Source organism: Garra rufa, chromosome 7, assembly GCF_049309525.1.
Source record: "Garra rufa chromosome 7, GarRuf1.0, whole genome shotgun sequence".
NCBI lineage: Eukaryota > Metazoa > Chordata > Actinopteri > Cypriniformes > Cyprinidae > Garra > Garra rufa.
In genome coordinates, this window is record NC_133367.1 from 44,131,764 (window position 1) to 44,153,500 (window position 21,737).

Here is a 21,737-nt window from a genome sequence, read left to right on the forward strand (position 1 = left end):
GCTAAAGATCAGGGTGATGGCAAGGAGACCCTCCAACCTGAAAGAGTTGGAGCTCATCGCTAAAGACGAATGGGCAGAAATACCAGTGGAGACATGCAAAAAGCTGGTCAGCAATTATAGGAAGCGTTTGATTGCTGTAATAGCCAATAAAGGCTTTTCTATTGATTATTGAGAAGGGTATGAATAATTTTGGACATGCCACTTTTTGTTCAAATGTAAACAAAAGATGAGTAATAATTTTTTCCACAATGATGCCTCTTGTACATCATCTATTTATCCTCTAATGCTTTTTGTGCAGGATCAAGGAGGATCATGTGATCCAGCACGGGTTGGTGGTGGACGGGGCCAGTCTATCTCTGGCTCTGCGGGAGCATGAGAAACTCTTCATGGAGGTGTGCAAGAACTGCTCAGCGGTGCTCTGCTGCAGAATGGCACCTCTCCAAAAAGCCAAGGTGGGTCACCTTACCCGTCTTGTGTTCCTCTGTTCACATTTCACTCTGTCCCAGCAAGCCCAGAGGTCACGCACAGTAATATGCCCGGCCTCTGCTGAATCGCCCCACACTGGCCTGTTGTTTTCATAGCTATGGTGTGTTTGGCAGGTGGTGAGACTGTTGAAGACTTCTCCTGAGAAGCCTATTACTTTAGCCATTGGCGATGGAGCCAACGACGTCAGCATGATCCAGGAGGCTCACGTCGGTATCGGTAGGTGCCGAATGAGAACTTACAGATGTGGCTCGTGATTTAAATGCGTTAAGCTAACCATATGAAACTCCATACAGGAATCATGGGCAAAGAAGGAAGGCAAGCCGTAAGAAACAGCGACTATGCAATCGCGAGGTTCAAGTTCCTCGCCAAATTGCTGCTTGTACACGGCCATTTCTACTACATTAGAATAGCAACCCTTGTGCAATACTTTTTCTACAAGGTACGTTGGGAGACGTTTGTGCCGCTTTCAGACTGGGAGTGATTGTGGCTGAAGATTTTATATATAACACTCTGTTTTGTTTTCTTGTAGAATGTGTGCTTTATCACTCCCCAGTTTTTATACCAGTTCTTCTGTTTGTTCTCACAGCAAGTAAGTGACTCTTCCAGTCATCGTTTATCTGAAATATGTCATTTTGTGAACAAAAAGGAGCAATGTATGAAGCACAACTCAAAGAAGTCACTTTCAAAACACTTTCTGTAGGTTAAAATGGTACGTTTGTGTGACGGATGTGCATTAATTTGTATTGAAATGACTGGATGTCACAAAAAATGCACAAAACAATGGTACATGTGACCTCACCTTTACTAAGCCAAGCATTGCTATTAGTGATTTGAACTCTAAAGCCAAAGTATAAAATATAGTGTTAATCGATAAAACAAAAACAAATGAATTGCACATTTTTTAGTTAAGTTAAGGGGCAAAAACATAGTTTTTTTTCATGCACCTGTCAAGTTTGGGATTTGGGGCTTTTTGGTTTTTCATAAAGTGTTTTGTCAGACTAGTGAAAAAAGACACTGTTAAGTGTTTCTTTTATAGCACTTTATCTATTTGTGTCAATAGATTTCAATTACAATCCATATTTGTAAAGGCCGTTTCCTCAAAATGAGTTTTTTCTTCTACACTGAGCCATAAATCTCCACTTCAGTAGCACTTACACACACCAAACTTAACGTTTTTATTCCTGTCTATATCCTGAAGGTTTTTACAGAGGGATTTGTTCGTATATGATTTGCTTGATTTTATACATTTTATACCCCAAAGAACTGTAAAAAATGTGTTTTCTGCCCGTTCTAAAGTGTTTTCTGAATTATGGAGTAACAAAATTTGACTGTAATATGTCTAAAAACTAAATTCAAAGAATTTTGAAACTGACTCAATCGATTGTTTAGATTTTTGTACTAGAAATGATATGCAAATTAGTGCATATTACATTAAATAATGGATCATTTGCATATTTAAACTTAACATTTTAGAAACTTGCAATACAAAAAATATTTTGCAGTTATCAATGTAATCAATCAACTGGGTAAGTAAGGTGATAACTATTAGTTATTTTTTCTTACCCTATTCACCTGCAGTGTCTCGCCTTAAATATAAATCATAATTAATCCCACCTAACGTTAAAGTTTTTATTTGTACTTTTAAATTGCAACACATTCATATTAAATCTTCAAATTAATTTAGAAACAACATAACATATATTTTTAATATTTGTTTAATGCCAACTTTTTATTACTGAAGGCAAGTATCACAGATAACAATTGGTATGATTTTTTTTTCTTCTAATATTTAACCATTGACTATAGCCAAAAGCCATTACTTGATTTACTTGACTTTTAAAAAACCTTCTAATTTAAATAAATCTTAATCAAACTTCACATAAACCCATTATAGTAAAAGAAAAAATTAATCGCCTGTGTTAACTCATTAATTTTCACACAACTAATAAAATTATATTATTTTATATTTACATTTATGTATTTGTCAGAAGCTTTTATCCAAAGCAACTTCAAGCTATACTTTTTTCCCCATGTATAGGAATTGAATCCATGACATTGGTGTTGCTAGGACTGATTTTATACAGAAAGTGACCCAAAATGTCCACCTGGTGGACAAATAATGGAAAAATATTTTTTTTTTAAATTTTCACAGACTGACATTGTGGAAAGGACCATATCTAGAGACCATAATATCTTTAAATATGGATTTTTTGACCAATTAGGACTCTCTTGTTCATCAAATATCTGCGAGTGAAATCCAGTTATTTCAGTAAAAATCCATGGTGTTATGAATTTCACATGAGGGCCAAAAAGTTTACGACAGGTTCAAGCTGTTCAAGTGAATTTGCCATGTTGAGCAACAGAATTATCCTCATTATAATACACATAATTATTTGCTTTGGCTACATACTGAGCATGTTCTGTCTAATTTTGCAGTCTTTTGATTTTTCCTTTTTTTTTGCTTTTAGAAAATAAGTAGTTGGTTATATCTGGAGGTTTCAGTTTGAGCTTTTTGTGAGATTTCTCAGAGTATTGTTTGATTTTTAGCGTCAATGTTTAACATGCTGTCTTGTGCTTCACAGACTCTTTATGACAGCGTGTATCTGACGCTGTATAATATCTGCTTCACCTCTTTGCCCATACTGGTATACAGTCTGTTTGAGCAGCTGGTGCATCCACATGTTCTGCAGAGCAAACCAGCACTTTACAGGTACAACATCAGGAGAAAAACTCTTGTAGTTCCCAAACCTGTTACCTGAGACCCCTCAACAGTACACACCTTTACTAGGGCAGTCAACAGGACTGAGAAATTAAATTACATTTTTTGTTGTTGTTATTGTTGTGGTTTTGTTTTTCCCCACTTAAATATTACCAAAGTTTGTATTATATTTTATTTATTTATTTATAATTTGGGGGAACGGTAGCGCAATTATATATCCCTAGTAGTAAAAATAGTACTAAAAGGTATTTAAAATGCATTTATTTCATGCTTTAATTTAGCACTTAATGCACTTTAATTGTGTGAAAGTAGTGCTGAAGTCCAACTAAACAAATACTGAACTATATTTGAAAGTGTAACTATTGCAATTATACTTCAGGTACACTTTAAATATTTTGCGTTTAAAGACCAATATTATTTAAAGATCACGCAGTCTTCGTAAATAGTAACATTTATTTTAGGCTTAATATTAAGAAATGTGAATTGTGCACTAGTAGTACTCCAAATAAAGTTTAATTACAGTTTTTATATCAGTAAGTATACTTGAACTATACTTAAAATAAAATAAATACATTTTAAGTCCATTACTTTTTTTAATTGGGTTGTTAATTGCAAAAAAATCAAACCTGGCTCTGAACAAAAAGAGTTTTTAAATGAAGTGCATATCATTGGAGAAAAAAAAAATGTATTAAGTTTTGAAAAAAACAAAAAACATTTGTGTGTGTGTATGTGTGTGTGTGTGTATGTATATATATATATATATATATATATATATATATATATATATATATATATATATATATGTATATGTGTATGTGTGTGTGTGTGTGTGTGTGTGTGTATATATTTATTTGTTACATTTTAAATTTTTAAAAATAGTTTGAAGTTTCGAAAATAACGTCTTTTAAGTTTAAAAAAAAATTTGTTATATATATATATATATTTACAGTTGATTATTACATGTGTATATTATATATATATGTGTGTGTGTGTGTGTGTATATATTTATTTTTTACGTTTTAAATAAAAAAAAATAGTTTGAAGTTTCGAAAATGACGTCTTTTAAGTTTAAAAAAAATTGTTATATATATATATAGTTTTTTATATAGTTTTAATAGTGTTTGTCTTTTGAGGAAATTGTCTTTTAAAATAAAATAACTAAATAAAGTTGGTAATGTCACTATTATCATTAGTTGTTTTTGTTTTTATATTTCTGTTGGTTTTAAATTAATTTTTATTTTAGTTGCAGTAAATTTAGTACCTTGGTAATTATCGTCTGAATTAGACTAAAATTAAAAACCTAAATAAATTGAATTGCTTGAAGAACTACAATAACTAAAACTTAAAAAAAGATGAAACCTATAGAGGCATATTTAAAAACAAACTAAATCTAGTAAAAATGACAAAAATACTTCACTAAAACTTTTAAATTAAAATATAAAAATAAGATCTAATACTAAATATTAACAAAAAACTATAATAGTATATCAATGATAGTTAAATATCACTGTTTAGTACTTTAACTTATTCAACTTATTTTCAGTTCAACATTTCTCATTGTTTTCATCTTTATTTCAGTTATTTTAAACAATTTTTAATAGTTTTACGTTAACAATTGCAAAAATAAAACAACTTAAACGTGTCTATTTTCAAACTAAACGGTCAGTTTTAATGTAGCGTTGCCAGTTTTGTTGTTTCGTTTCCTACACAAATCAAAACCAAGTCAGATTCTTTCCCTTCATCAGAGACATCAGTAAAAATTCCCTCCTGTCCTTCAAAACCTTTTTGTACTGGACCTTCTTGGGCTTCTGCCACGCCTTCGTCTTCTTCTTCGGGTCCTACATCCTGATGGGAGAAGACACCACGCTGATGGGAAACGGACAGGTCAGCGTCTCTCTCGTTCTTCATCACGTTCTCCTCTCTTGTCATTCAAGCTCATGTGTGTCTGTGGCAGGTCTATTATTTCCCTAGCATGACAGTCTTTGATATCCTCCACAAAGCGATCTCAGAGATGCTATCTGAATTATTTAGCCAGAAACGCTTACGATAACGAATGCACTTAGTTAGACGGTAATAACCGTTACTTAGCCTTAGTGACTATTGATTTAACTCCAGCTTACAGACACAAAGCATCAATCCTCTGACTAATTACAGCATTATCTATCACTTTGGTGTCGTACCGTTGGCTTTTACTACTTATCCATATTCTCTCTCTTCTTCTGCTTCTCTCTTTCTCTTTTCCTGCCATGCATGCTCTCAGATTTTGCGAGCTAACAGGCAACTGGTAAGAGTTGACTGGATTCCAGTTGATGCATGTGTCTTTTCTAATGAGCGGCTGTCTCTGTGGTTTGGTGTCGCGGCTCTGATCTGTATTCTTTTGATACTCTGCCATTCTCAATTACGACAAGATTTGGACGCACTCCCTCACTCGCACTTTGCATGACAGCAAATGGCTTCCGACAAGCCGGATTCGCTCTCTGATATATTTCTGACATGTTTTATTTTGGGTGAATTGAAACCCTCCAGATATTTAGTTGAAATATGTTCATACATTGATGTTTCCTTTTTTGGCAGATGTTTGGAAACTGGACGTTTGGCACTTTAGTATTCACTGTGATGGTCATTACGGTTACGCTGAAGGTGAGTTCATGTGGATATGACACAATGTGTGGTTTTTAAGTAAAACGTGAGCTTAATTTGCACCGTTCTTTCCACAGCTGGCCTTAGAGACACATTTCTGGACGTGGATGAATCATTTCGTCACATGGGGCTCCATCGCCTTCTACTTCATCTTCTCCTTGTTTTATGGTGGCATCATCTGGTACTGTATTGCATGTGTTTTCCCATAATGCCTTCTGTGTATTGGGTTTTCCTCATATAATGGTAGAATTTGTTTGTTATTTGTTTTTTACAATTTGATTCGAACTTTAATTCAACTTTAAAGAAACGCTTTCCCACCTCATATCCATAGGCATTTTGGGTCTTTTCCAATATTCAGATTAGTGGTCAACAAATATTTTCTTGAATATATACCCCAATCCTTAATATGTGGTTACAGCTTTGCAAAGTTTCAGTAAATTTTCTATATATATATATATATATATATATATATATATATATATACAGGGTTTCCGCGGGTCCTTAAAAAGTCTTAATTGTAGTTGTATCAAATTTAAGGCCATACAAAGTCTTAAATGGTACAAGAAAGTCTTAATTATGATTTCTAGAGATCTTAAAATTGCAGGAAAGTCTTAATTATGATTTCAAGAGGTCTTAAAATTGCAGTTAATGGTACAATAAAGTCTTAATTAAGATTTCAAGAGGTCTTAAAATTGCAGTTAATGGTACAAGAAAGTCTTAATTATGATTTCAAGAAGTCTTAAAATTGCAGGATAGTCTTAATTATGATTTCAGGAGGTCTTAAAATTGCAGTTAATGGTACAAGAAAGTCTTAATTATGATTTTAAGAGGTCTTAAAATTGCAGTTAATGGTACAAGAAAGTCTTAATTATGATTTCAAGAGGTCTTAAAATTGCAGGATAGTCTTAATTATGATTTCAAGAGGTCTTAAAATTGCAGTTAATGCTACAAGAAAGTCTTAATTATGATTTCAAGAGGTCTTAAAATTGCAGTTAATGGTACAAGAAAGTCTTAATTAAGATTTCTAGAGGTCTTAAAATTGCAGGATAGTCTTAATTATGATTTCAAGAGGTCTTAAAATTGCAGTTAATGCTACAAGAAAGTCTTAATTATGATTTCAAGAGGTCTTAAAATTGCAGTTAATGGTACAAGAAAGTCTTAATTAAGATTTCTAGAGGTCTTAAAATTGCAGTTAATGGTACAAGAAAGTCTTAATTAAGATTTCAAGAGGTCTTAAAATTGCAGTTAATGGTACAAGGAAGTCTTAATTATGATTTCAAGAGGTCTTAAAATTGCCGTTAATGGTACAAGAAAGTCTTAATTATGATTTCAAGAGGTCTTAAAATTGCAGTTAATGCTACAAGAAAGTCTTAATTATGATTTCAAGAGGTCTTAAAATTGCCGTTAATGGTACAAGAAAGTCTTAATTATGATTTCAAGAGGTCTTAAAATTGCAGTTAATGGTACAAGGAAGTCTTAATTATGATTTCAAGAGGTCTTAAAATTGCCGTTAATGGTACAAGAAAGTCTTAATTATGATTTCAAGAGGTCTTAAAATTGCAGTTAATGCTACAAGAAAGTCTTAATTATGATTTCAAGAGGTCTTAAAATTGCAGTTAATGGTACAAGAAAGTCTTAATTATGATTTCAAGAGGTCTTAAAATTGCAGTTAATGCTACAAGAAAGTCTTAATTATGATTTCAAGAGGTCTTAAAATTGCAGTTAATGGTACAAGAAAGTCTTAATTATGATTTCAAGAGGTCTTAAAATTGCAGTTACTGGTACAAGGAAGTCTTAATTATGATTTCAAGAGGTCTTAAAATTGCCGTTAATGGTACAAGAAAGTCTTAATTATGATTTCAAGAGGTCTTAAAATTGCAGTTAATTGTACAAGAGTCTTAATTAAGATTTCGAGAGGTCTTAAAATTGCAGTTAATTGTACAAGAAAGTCTTAATTATGATTTCAAGAGGTCTTAAAATTGCAGTTAATGGTACAAGAAAGTCTTAATTATGATTTCAAGAGGTCTTAAAATTGCAGTTAATGCTACAAGAAAGTCTTAATTATGATTTCAAGAGGTCTTAAAATTGCCGTTAATGGTACAAGAAAGTCTTAATTATGATTTCAAGAGGTCTTAAAATTGCAGTTAATGGTACAAGGAAGTCTTAATTATGATTTCAAGAGGTCTTAAAATTGCCGTTAATGGTACAAGAAAGTCTTAATTATGATTTCAAGAGGTCTTAAAATTGCAGTTAATGCTACAAGAAAGTCTTAATTATGATTTCAAGAGGTCTTAAAATTGCAGTTAATGGTACAAGAAAGTCTTAATTATGATTTCAAGAGGTCTTAAAATTGCAGTTAATGCTACAAGAAAGTCTTAATTATGATTTCAAGAGGTCTTAAAATTGCAGTTAATGGTACAAGAAAGTCTTAATTATGATTTCAAGAGGTCTTAAAATTGCAGTTACTGGTACAAGGAAGTCTTAATTATGATTTCAAGAGGTCTTAAAATTGCAGTTAATGGTACAAGAAAGTCTTAATTATGATTTCAAGAGGTCTTAAAATTGCAGTTAATTGTACAAGAGTCTTAATTAAGATTTTAAGAGGTCTTAAAATTGCAGTTAATGGTACAAGAAAGTCTTAATTAAGATTTTAAGAGGTCTTAAAATTGCAGTTAATGGTACAATAAAGTCTTAATTATGATTTTAAGAGGTCTTAAAATTGCAGTTAATGGTACAAGAAAGTCTTAATTAAGATTTTAAGAGGTCTTAAAATTGCAGTTAATGGTACAAGAAAGTCTTAATTATGATTTCAAGAGGTCTTAAAATTGCAGCTACCAGGAAAACTGCAATATTTCTGCCATTACGAAAGCGCCACCTGCTGTCAGAGAATGAATTTGCATTTCCGATAAGGCCGTCTGCTGTTTTTGTTCAGACCAAAGTGAAAATCAACCAAGGTTTTTACACTGCAAACACGCAGAGTTGTAAATATGAACTGGTGGATCGACAAGAAGATAATAGAAATCTAAACAATTAAGGCAAAATAACAAAATATATTTAAATGTTATTTAATTAATATAATAATTGAGGTTTTTTTATTAATATAATTAATACTTTTGACAATCTTTTGCAACTTTTTGTTTTTGATTCACTGATATTAATTGATATAATATTTGATACAAAGATGTTGACATTTTTGTAATCTTACTCTTAAAATCTTTTAAAAGTTTTTTTTTTTTTTTCAAATCCTTTCCAAGTAATTAAAAATGACGCAAGTCACTGGTTAAAATAAGGTTAATAAATTGTCAAGATGCAAGTTGTTATCAGTCCTGTGTGGAAAAAGTGCAAATCAAGAAGAACAATGTCTAAATTGGATATTTTCCATTCTGAATAGTTTGTATTGAATTGTCGTTTTGCTGATAATAAGAGTTTTCTCTTTGATCTGGTCTTACATGTCCAGTAGCCGCATCCTCTGGAATACAGTCAAGATCCTGCGCTCAATATTTGGCTCTGGCTCTGAAACTGTTGCCCATTTGCTCATTAGTTGGCTATTTGACAGCATTATCAAACGCTTGTTGATTTCAACTAATTGCGGTCTAATTGAAGTTTTCCCCTCCGCTAGGCCATTTCTTCACACGCAGGACATGTACTTCGTCTTCGTTCAGCTGCTGTCCAGCGGCTCTGCCTGGTTTGCCATCATCATCATCGTCATCACCTGCCTGTTCCCTGATGTCATCAAGAAAGTCTTTTACAGGCACCTGCAGCCGACCAGCACGCAGAAATCTCAGGTGAGCTCTGATTGACGCTCAAGCTCTAATAGAGATGGACTGAGAGTTTGTGTGTCACGTATGTAATTTATGCTTATCACTGATAAAGTAATACAGCATGTGGCTCACGTCACCGCATGACTTCTCACCTTCACTTAAACTCACTCACAAACTCACTCAGCATTCATCACACTATTAAAAATCCTCCGCAGCGGACACTTATTATGTCTGGACTCGCAATGCGGTGCATCTTGTCTGGTTGAATTATGAAAATTAATAGTGGCAGGTTGTAGCATCACGCTTGCTTGCTTATCTTAGTGGTTACTTCCTATTGATACAGGTATTTGTTTGAACAGGTATTTGATTTAATTGAACACAAAACCGTTCATAAGTAGCAGTGGTGATGAGGTCTTAAAATGTATGGAAAGGGTCTTAAAAAGGTTTTAAATTATTACATTTAACTCCGTGATTCCGGTATATACCCAGGAGTAACAGCTCACTATCAGTTACAAAAGAAACCGTAACAGTCAATTTTAGTTGCATTTTTCATCAATTAATTGAACACAAAACCATTCATAAGAAGCAATGGCGATGAGGTCTTAAAATGTATGGAAAGGGTCTTAAAAAGGCCTTAAAGTATTAAATTTACCTCTATGATTTCTGTATGTACCCTGGAGTAACAGCTCACTACCAGTTACAAAAGACACTATAACAGTCTGTCACAGGCAATTCTAGTTGCATTTTTCATCAATTAATTGAACACAAAACCATTCATAAGTAGCAGTGGCGATGAGGTCTTGAAATGTATGGAAAGGGTCTTAAACAGGTATTACAGTATTAAATTTAACTCCCATGATACCTGTAAGTACCCTGGAGTAACAGCTCTCTACCAGTTACAAAAGTCACTGTAACAGTCTGTCACAGGCAATTCTAGTTTCATTTTTCATCAATTAATTGAACACAAAACCATTCATAAGTAGCAGTGGCAATGAGGTCTTGAAATGTATAGAAAGGGTCTTAAAAAGGTCTTAAAGTATTAAATTTAACTCCCATGATACCTGTAAGTACCCTGAAGTAACAGCTCTCTACCAGTTACAAAAGTCACTGTAACAGTCTGTCACAGGCAATTCTAGTTTCATTTTTCATCAATTAATTGAACACAAAACCATTCATAAGTAGCAGTGGCGATGAGGTCTTAAAATGTATTGAAAGGGTCTTAAAAAGGCCTTAAAGTATTACATTTAACTCCGTGATTCCTGTATATATACCCAGGAGTAACAGCTCACTATCAGTTACAAAGAAACTGTAACAGTCTGTCACAGGCAATTCTAGTTGCATTTTCATCAAATAATTGAACACAGAACCATATGTAGCAGTGGTGATGAGGTCTTGAAATGTATAGAAAGGGTCTTAAAAAGGTCTTAAAGTATTACTTTTAACTCCATGATTCCGGTATATACCCAGGAGTAACAGCTCACTACCAGTTACAAATGAAACCGTAACAGTCAATTTTAGTTGCATTTTTCATCAATTAATTGAACACAAAACCATTCATAAGTAGCAGTGGCGATGAGGTCTTAAAATGTATTGAAAGGGTCTTAAAAAGGCCTTAAAGTATTAAATTTACCTCTATGATTTCTGTATGTACCCTGGAGTAACAGCTCACTCCCAGTTACAAAAGACACTATAACAGTCTGTCACAGGCAATTCTAGTTGCATTTTTCATCAATTAATTGAACACAAAACCATTCATAAGTAGCGCAGGTATATTTGTAGCAATAGCCAACAATACATTGTATTGGTCAAAATTATAGATTTTTCTTTTTTATGCAAGTTAAGCTCACGTTCCATGGAGATATTTTGTAAATTACCCACCGTAAATACATCAAAACTTAATTTTTGATTAATAATATGCATTGCTAAGAGCTTCATTTGGACATTTTTAAAGGCAATATCTCAATATTTAGATATTTTTTTTATTGCCGGTGCGAATGTAACCAGGAAAACGGCCAGATGTTCCTAGAACTACACAGTGCAAAAGCAGCTTATTATGCCATTATCATGAACCAATGGTGGCCTGATGGTGTTTAATAGCCAATAGAAGCAAGCTTTTTTGATCTAACGAAACAAACTAAGAAAAACTCTTTGTTTTGGCCAGAGTTGACTCTTAACACCATTTTCAACTAAAAAAACTGAACTGTGGCCATTCATTTATACAACAATGGCGTTTTGGGGGCCTGAGAATGCATTTGAAAGCGGGTTTCAGAGTGGACGTTTTTAAAAATACCGTTATCATCTCTGTGTGAACTACAAAAAAACATGAATTTGAGATATCGCCACCTACTGGCCTGGCATGAATAATACAGGTTTTTTTTTTTTTTGTTCTTATCGCAAATCTGTGTGGACTGGGATAATATAGTTTATTGTTTATAGTTTGTAGTTAATTTTAGGATACTGTTTTGCATAGGACTAGAATAGTTGAGTGAAATACTAAGATTTGTTAACAAAAGAATACAATTCGCCAACAAATGTTAGCTTGCCAACATGGGAATATTTGGGGGGGTTTGGGCCGTTTTTGCTTTTATGTGGATAGAATAATGGATAGGTAATAAAAAAAATTGAGGATGATAGCTGGGATTCAAACACAAAGCTGTCAGCTCCAAAAAAAAAAAAAAAAAAAAGAGTTAAAACGCTTACTTTCCTCCTTTTGTACACATTGAATCCATATATCCACATTTATTTCCACATACCCAAGTGAGGCGTAACTGAAGTTGCTGCAGTATGGTTCTGTGGCGTCAGCACACCCTGCCCTGCGGATGACACCCGATAGTGTCGAAGTGCATTCTCTCTGCGTCCGCTGCTTGTTTCCTGTTTCCTGTCTCTGTCATTTCTGAATGTGTGTGTGGTGGTGGTGGTGTACCGTGTGTGGGAGTGTGTATAACTGCACTTTTCCTTCTCTTTACTTGACCCTCTGTGTGTTCTGTAGATGTACACCAACCGCGTGGCTATAGGTGACGACTTCATCGCACTTCAGCCTCTGTCCAGAGCCAAGAATCAGCTGGGCAAGATTAGGTAGAGTAGGAGAGACACTCTCACACTGCATGCAGAGGAAACAAAATAAACTAACAGAGGGGGAGGAGCGAAATAAACAACTCACAAGCTTTAACAGTTCACCCTGCATGCGTAACCCCCACTCCTGCAAGTGCATGATTGTGTAGGTCAGATTGAAAGCAGTCCTGGCCGTGTTTGGAGATGCGTTCTCATACAGCATGGGCTTGAGCTCACAGCCCCATTAATAGATGCTTTTTGTAGCTTCTTCTCTGAAAAAAAAAAAAAAATGTTTACCTGGACTGCATGTTCCCAAAATGATTGTTTGTTTTTTTTTAGTCTCTACCAACGAGCAGCGAAAATGATCTCCAGTCCAGCTCCAGCGAGACTTAAAATCTGAATTTGAAAATCTGAGTTCTCTGATGTTGGGCTTCTAAATGTTTCTATTTCTTCGCTTTGTTCCAAAACCTAGTGACCTGTTTTCCTGTCTACTTCCCGTTCACAATATTGTCATTTTAGTGTTCTTTATCCAATCTGTTGGCCTCACTGTGTTTGGTTTACACCCACAAGCTGCCAAAATAGTGTTATGTCAACCATTGTTGAGTTCAAGAGTTTAAAGAAAGGTTGTATTCAGTTTTCTGTTCTTTTTTTGTGATGAGGCCTCATGTTTGTGACATTTTGTCTTATGGTTAGGTTTCTTTAAAGCATTTAAAAGCTTGTTTCACACTAGAGCTCTTATTGAAAACCCAGGTTTGTTTAACCCCTTAAGTGTCACACCCCATAGACGTGAAAGTGCACTATCCAGACTTAAAATGTTATAATTTATGAACGCTTTGGAATACAGACCTAAGGTTGGACCCTTTTTTTTTTAAGACAATCTGCATCGCAATTACAATAATCTGTATTGACTTTTGCAAAAGTGGATATTTCAAAATATGAAAGTATCAAAAAGTTATATGTTTAAATTTACTGTAAAGAAAATGCATTTCTGCATATATAAAATAAATATTTCAAAATTTGAAAATATGAAAGTTTTGCAAAAGTTATATACTTTTTAGGCACCTAACTTAAAAAGTTTAGGTGCACAGTCAAAATTTCAGGAGCACCTTGTAATAAATAATCAAAAGATTTTATCAAAAATTAGCCTTCCCATTATGAAGTGATATTTGACTCCTTAAAGTGATTTACAGGGCAATTTTGTTTTTACCTTTGTAATGGCATTTTTCTAACTTAATTAAAATATGTTGTCTTTAGATTTTATAAGCTTTTTAAAATTTCTAATTAAAACAACTGAATAAGAACAAGTTACCAATCAAATGAAATCAGTATTAACAAAATTAAGTTTTTACACTCGCATGAGGTGGTTTTTCAGGCAATTCGAACAGCAATGGAAACTTTTTTTCACATTTACAGGTCACATTTGATTAAATATAGCCAAAATACCACAAAAATACGTTGCCATGACTTATCGCGTTTCGGTTAATGGAAATATAATTTCGCAAAACTTTTTAATCGACATTTATAAAATAGCACCAAAGTTTTGTGCAAATCTGTTATGGAAAAGCGGCTACTGTAGTTGCGTTTTCATTACCCTTTACTTGCAAAAATTGAAATTGCAAATTGAAAATACGCCTAATGGAAACACGTCAATTGCACAAAAACTCCCATATATCTTTTTTTTTTTTTTTCTCTCGCATTTACAGGTCACATTTGATTAAATATAGCCAAAATCTCACTAAAATCCATTGCCATGACTTATCGCGAGAGGAAAATATTAAGTTTCAGTCGCATAACATCAGTTAATGGAAACGCCGTCAATTTACAATACTTTTTAATCGACATTTATAATATAGCGCCAAAGTCTTGTGCAAATCTGTAATGGAAACTCGCCTACTGTAGCTGCGTTTTCATTACCCTTTAATTGCGCAAATTGAAATGGCGAATTGAATATACGCCTAATGGAAACACATCAATTGCACAAAAACACCCATATATCTCACAAAAAATTTTATGCTCACATGAGGTGTTTTTTTTTTTGCAAAACAGCAATGGAAATGGCTTTTTTTCGCATTTACAGGTCACATTCGATTAAATATAGCCAAAATCCCACAAAAATCCGTTGCCATGACTTATCGCGAGAGGAAAAAATTACATTTCAGTCTCGTAACATCGGTTAATGGAAACGCAATAATCATTTTGCAATAGTTTTTAATCAACGTTTATAAAATATTGCCAAAGTTTTGCGCAAATTTGTAATGGAAATACACCTACTGTAGCTGCATTTCCATTATCCTTTAATTGCGCAAATTGCAAATTGAAAATACGCCTAATGGAAATGCGCCAATTGCGCAAAAACTCCCATATATCGCAAAAAAGTTTTTACGCTCGCATGAGGTGGTTTTTCAGGCAATTAAAAAAAAGAAATATTTCGCAAAACAGCAATGGATTTTTTTTTTTTTTTAGTTTTTACAGGTCACATTTGATTAAATATAGACAAAATCCCACAAAAATCCGTTGCCATGACTTATCGCGAGAGGAAAAAATGACATTTCAGTCGCATAACATCAGTTAATGGAAACGCAATAATCATTTTGCAATAGTTTTTAGTCAACGTTTATAAAATATTGACAAAGTTTTGCGCAAATTTGTAATGGAAATACACCTACTGTAGCTGCATTTCCATTATCCTTTAATTGCGCAAATTGCAAATTGAAAATACGCCTAATGGAAATGCGCCAATTGCGCAAAAACTCCCATATATCGCAAAAAAGTTTTTACGCTCGCATGAGGTGGTTTTTCAGGCAATTAAAGAAAAGAAATATTTCGCAAAACAGCAATGGAATTTATTTTTATTTTTTTATTTTTTTCGTTTTTACAGGTCACATTTGATTAAATATAGACAAAATCCCACAAAAATCCTTTGTCATGACTTATAGTGAGAAAAAAAATAAGTTTCAGTCGCATAACATTGGTGAATGGAAACGCCGTCAATTTACAATACTTTTTAATCGACATTTATAATATAGCGCCAAAGTTTTGTGCAAATCTGTAATGGAAACTCGCCTACTGTAGCTGCGTTTTCATTACCCTTTAATTGCGCAAATTGAAATGGCGAATTGAATATACGCCTAATGGAAACACATCAATTGCACAAAAACACCCATATATCTCACAAAAAATTTTATGCTCACATGAGGTGTTTTTTTTTTTGCAAAACAGCAATGGAAATGGCTTTTTTTTCCGCATTTACAGGTCACATTCGATTAAATATAGCCAAAATCCCACAAAAATCCGTTGCCATGACTTATCGCGAGAGGAAAAAATTACATTTCAGTCTCGTAACATCGGTTAATGGAAACGCAATAATCATTTTGCAATAGTTTTTAATCAACGTTTATAAAATATTGCCAAAGTTTTGCGCAAATTTGTAATGGAAATACACCTACTGTAGCTGCATTTCCATTATCCTTTAATTGCGCAAATTGCAAATTGAAAATACGCCTAATGGAAATGCGCCAATTGCGCAAAAACTCCCATATATCGCAAAAAAGTTTTTACGCTCGCATGAGGTGGTTTTTCAGGCAATTAAAAAAAAGAAATATTTCGCAAAACAGCAATGGATTTTTTTTTTTTTTTTTTTCGTTTTTACAGGTCACATTTGATTAAATATAGACAAAATCCCACAAAAATCCTTTGTCATGACTTATAGTGAGAAAAAAAAAAACGTTTCAGTCGCATAACATCGGTGAATGGAAACGCCGTCATTTCGCAATACTTTTAAATCAACATTTATAAAATAGTGCCAAAGTTTTGCGCAAATCTGTAATGGAAATGTGGCTACTGTAGCTGCGTTTCCATAATCCTTTAATAGCGCATATTACGAATTGAAAGTATGCCTAATGGAAACGCGTCAATTGCGCAAAAACTCCCATATATCGCAAAAAAGTTTTTACGCTCACATGAGATGTTTTTTTTTTTTTGGCAATTCGAAAAAGGAGTATTTCGCAAAACAGCAATGGAAGCGTTTTTTGTTTTTTTTTCTTTTTTTTTTGCATTTACAGGTCACATTCGATTAAATATAGCCAAAATCCATTGCCATGACTTATCGCAAGAGGAAGAAATTTCGTTTCAGTCTCGTAACAACGGTTAATGGAAACGCCGTCATCTCGCAATAAATTTTAATCAACATTTATAAAATATCACCAAAGTTTTGTGCAAATCTGTAATAGAAACGCAGCTACTGTTAGTCACTTAATATTATCTTCTTGTTTATTTAACTGTTCTGTTAAATCAATCTCATTTATAAACTTTAAGTTCAATCAACAAAAATGCAACTGGAATGGTTGCACTGTAGAGCCCTGATGAATGAGTTCACGAATTCTGCCTCAATTTGGCCAAATGCTTCTTCACCTTTTGAAACAGACTTCACGTCGACAAGTCCATGGTGCCTTAAAAAGCTGTCTACGTAGGCAGCTCACTAGGTTTTGGAACAGAGCCTTCAAATGTTTTCTCGCAGTGGACATGGGGCAGTTTCGTGCTTGTTCACCTTCCTTCTGTTTTCATCCGTTTGGGAGACTTACCGCGCTCTTTTGTCCTTCCAGATGGAAGCGGATAAGGTTTCAGTCAGCTCAGAATATGACACTGCTGAAATCGGGAGCAGAGGGGAGGACAATCGGCCACTGATAGCTGCTTTTCCTCCACCTCTGGTGCAGCCCCACCCTTCCCCTAGGTAGTACTCTGCCCCCATCAGGCCTCCGTCTGTGTGTGTACAGTATGTGACCGCCATGACCCAGTCATCCCGTCACGTGACGCTAGCTCTCCCCACGATGTAACCAGGAGCGAGGGCTGCTCTGAGTGGCATGAGTCTTATATCTGTTTCATCCATTCGCGGAGACTCTGCTGGTCTAATCAAATCTCCGCCTCAAGTGCCTTATGTGTCTGCATGTTTTCTTAATCATCCTCATTTATTGTTGTTCTGTCATAGTAATCTTCATCCCTGACACCGTTTTTGTATTTAATGTGACAGACATTTGTGTTTTCATTGACTTCATAAATCATTGATTGAATGAGCTGCTCTTTTTCTCATCATGAATGAACAGCTACTGACAGCTGTGTGATTCACTAATGGCTTATGCTGCTGCTCTTTGTTTATAAAATAATAGCATGTTTTTGTCATTTTATGGCCATGTACACATTGCAGGCAACTATGGTTGTCACGCCACTCTTGCGTAAGTGCATGTTTTTTATTACACAAGTGACGGCTGCATTCTACAGCTGAATTAATGACTAATTAAACTTGAATAAAATGCAGGTCAGGGCTGCAAACTAACACTTTTTTTTTTTTTTTTAAATCGATTGATCTGTAGATTATTTACTCGATTAATCGAATAAAAATCCAAATGTAATTCATATTTTTTATTTAATTGATTTTAATTTATTATTTAAAATTCAGTCTCCTCCACTATTTTAAGAGATGTGCTTTGTCCATGAAATTGCAGTACTTGTGCACTTCATTTCTTCGATTAATCGGATGCAAATCCAAACATAAGTAATATGTGTTAAATCAATTGATATTATTCAATTAATCGGATTAAAATCCAAACATAAGTAATATTTTTAATTAAATTAATTGATTTTAATTTATTTAAAATTCGGTGTCCTCCACTTTAAGAAATGTGCTTTGTCCATGAAAATGCAGTACTTGTGCAGTCATTTATTTGATTAATCGGATACAAATCCAATTAAAGCCAATTTAATAAAAAATATTACCTATGTTTGGATTTTCATCCGATTAATTGAATAAAAGCAATTATTTTAATAAATTTTACTTTTGATTAGATTTTCATCCGATTAATCGAAGAAATTAGTGCACAAGTACTGCATTTTCATGGACAAAGTGTATTTCTTAAAACAGTGGAGGACACCTAATTTTAAATAATAAATTAAAATCAATTAATTTAATTAAAAATATTACTTGTTTGATTTTAATCCGATTAATCGAATAAAATCAATTATTTTAATTTGAAAAATAGTACTTGTGATTCGATTTTCTTCTGATTAATCGAGAGTGGAAGACACTGAATTTTAAATAAATAAAAATCAATTAATGTAATTAATATATTACTTGAGTTTGGATTTTAATCGAAGAAATTAGTGCAAAAGTTTTGCACGTCCATGGACAAATTTTAAATAAGTTAAAATCAATTAATTTAATTTAAAATATTACTTATGTTTGGATTTTAATCCGATTAATTGAATAATATCAATTGATTTAACACATATTACTTATGTTTGGATTTGCATCCGATTAATCGAAGAAATGAAGTGCACAAGTACTGCAATTTCATGGACAAAGCACATCTCTTAAAATAGTGGAGGAGACTGAATTTTAAATAATAAATTATAATAAATGAATTTAATAAAAAATATTACTTGTGTTTGGATTTTCATCCGATTAATCGAAGAAATTAGTGCACAAGTACTGCATTTCCATGGACAAAGTGCATTTCTTAAAACAGTGGAGGACACTGAATTTTAAATAATAAATTAAAATCAATTAATTTAATTAAAAATATTACTTATGTTTGATTTTAATCTGATTAATCAAAATCAATTAATTTAATAAAAAATAGTACTTGTGATTATATTTCATCTGATTAATTTAAGAAATGATTGCAAAAGTAGTGCCATTTCCATGAACAAAGCACATTTATTAAAATAGTGGAGGACACTGAATTTTAAATAAATTAAAATCAATTAATATATTACTTGTGTTTGGATTTTAATCCGATTAATCGAATAAATTAATGCACAAGTACAGCATTTTTATGGACAAAGCGCATTTATTAAAACAGTGGAGGACACTGAATTTTAAATAATACATTAAAATAAATGAATTTAATAAAAAATATTACTTGTGTTTGGATTTTCATCCGATTAATCGAATAAATTAGTGCACAAGTACTGCATTTCCATGAACACCACATTTATTAAAATAGTGGAGGACACTGAATTTTAAATAATTTAAAATCAATTAATATATTACTTGTGTTTGGATTTTAATCCGATTAATCGAAGAAATTAATGCACAAGTACTGCATTTTTATGGACAAAGCGCATTTCTTAAAACAGTGGAGGACATTGAATTTTAAATAATAAATTTAAATCAAATAATTTAAATAAAAATATTACTTATATTTGGATTTTAATCTGATTAATCAAATAAAATCAATTAATTTAATGAAGTATTACTTGTGTTTGGATTTTCATCCAATAAATTGAAGAAATGAGTGCAAAAATAGTGCCATTTTCGATTGCCTAAATGTTATTATCTCAACCATTATGAGTTTAGGAAAGACTTCTATATTCAGTACTCACCGTAAAGTACTCAGTACTCACTAAAGTACTCACAAAATCACTAATTGACTGAAAACCTAAGTTTCACATCACAGTTTGGTTTAATTGCTCTGTTTAAAAGCAGTTTTTCTAAACCAGGTGTGTACTGTTCAATGAAACAGCGTTTGCGACTCTTACCTCTACAGATATTAAACCGGTAAATGTGATGTATTAATAGCCAGCACATTTATTTGCAACCGAGATGAAATGACAGCAGCGTCATTTGTCATTTGCCGGTTAGTCATAGCCTCCGGCAATTACTGAACAGGTTCTGCTTTTGATTACAACTCTACGTTTCGCTTGAGCTGCCTATTTATTTACAGTTACAGGACACGCTTGAACTCGTGCGGCATTTAATCTTTCTGCTAGTATTGATTTTTAGCAGAATTGCCAAGGTCCATGTAGTAACAGCTAAATCTTTAACCCAGCACACGGTCAAACTCAGGTTAACAACAAACATCAAGGACTGCATTTGTGGCGTTTGTGTCTCAACTGGATTCTAGGAAGACAATCTTGTTCTTGTAGATGCTAGAAGAAAATGTGCATGCACCTAAACGCCTCATTTATGCATTAGTCAACAAACACATTTGTTTCAAGACTAATTCTGCAAGGCACGCTGAAGTGAGTCCGGAGGGATTTGATGTTAATATTGGTAGTTTGCATAATGCCTAGTCAGGTTGCCTGAGAAGAGAGATCAAAGAATTGACTTCCTCGATTCTGGCTGCATGCACTCGTTTTCCTCTTTGGTTGGTTTTTGAGTGCATCTGATTGAGAATCTGAGACTCAGGCTGTAATTTAACATGCAGGTTTTTAGCCTTGTCTTTGTAATTAAGTATTGAGTGTTGAGTTAAAGAGCTATAATTTCTGTCAAGGCCAAGGATGGTTGAATCCAGAGAGACGGCATCATTTATCACTGATGCATTAATTTTTTTTTGGTCATTCATTCTCATTTCAGACCTCTCATCTTTTAAATGTAAAACCATGCACTGCACTTATGATTTTTAAGCTATATGTCTCATTATTGGTATGACCAGATGTCCTATGCAGCTTATTTGAACTTGTGCCCCTTTCCTCAAATTAGGTACAAATTGGTGTACTATTACTTTTTTAAGCAGTAAAGACAAATACCATGAATCCTTTGCCAACTTCTCTAAAATAATCTGTTGAATTGACATTCAATTCATTGAGCACTGATTCAATTAATCAAACTTCATTGTTCTCCAAGTAAGTTACTGCAAGGAAAAAAATACCCAACGAATATTTTTCTTTTAATGTTAGTGTAAGTTTATCACTAACTACAAACGTTGGTCCCAGTTACGTAGCCACTGAGGAATGGCTTCATGTAGCCAAATCTGAAACTCCATTGTATCTGGAACAGCCAATCTATAAAACGCTAATGGACAATGAAAATAATCTATAACATGTTTAGAAAATAATTTACTGTACGTGTTCAACTTGGTTTTTCCAACAACACATAGTCTGCATGGGTTTGTGCATGTCCCTTAGTTGTTCTTCGCTATTTAGTTAGTTAACACTGGCCTATGCCATTGTTTCACAGTTGAAAACTAAACAGAAGAGAAGAAACGGCAAACTACTGGAGACTGCAAACAACAATAGATGTTTATTACAAAATGAAGAACGAGGCACTTTTAAACCCCTTCAAAAATCGGTGCCCGTTTTGTGGA

At 33.4% G+C, this 21,737-nt stretch overlaps 1 protein-coding gene across 1 annotated transcript in view; it reads left to right on the top strand.

Annotated features, from left to right (window-relative positions):
* The window catches only part of LOC141338651 (phospholipid-transporting ATPase IF-like), a 103,831-nt gene that overhangs the window by 70,285 nt on the left and 11,809 nt on the right, over positions 1 to 21,737 (top strand). The window contains exons 20-28 of the mRNA XM_073844252.1: positions 299 to 452; positions 600 to 702; positions 780 to 925; positions 1,016 to 1,075; positions 3,069 to 3,196; positions 4,951 to 5,089; positions 5,780 to 5,845; positions 5,923 to 6,026; positions 9,465 to 9,630. Coding sequence (XP_073700353.1) covers positions 299 to 452; positions 600 to 702; positions 780 to 925; positions 1,016 to 1,075; positions 3,069 to 3,196; positions 4,951 to 5,089; positions 5,780 to 5,845; positions 5,923 to 6,026; positions 9,465 to 9,630 — 1,066 coding nt within the window. The remainder of the gene's footprint in view (positions 1 to 298; positions 453 to 599; positions 703 to 779; positions 926 to 1,015; positions 1,076 to 3,068; positions 3,197 to 4,950; positions 5,090 to 5,779; positions 5,846 to 5,922; positions 6,027 to 9,464; positions 9,631 to 21,737) is intronic.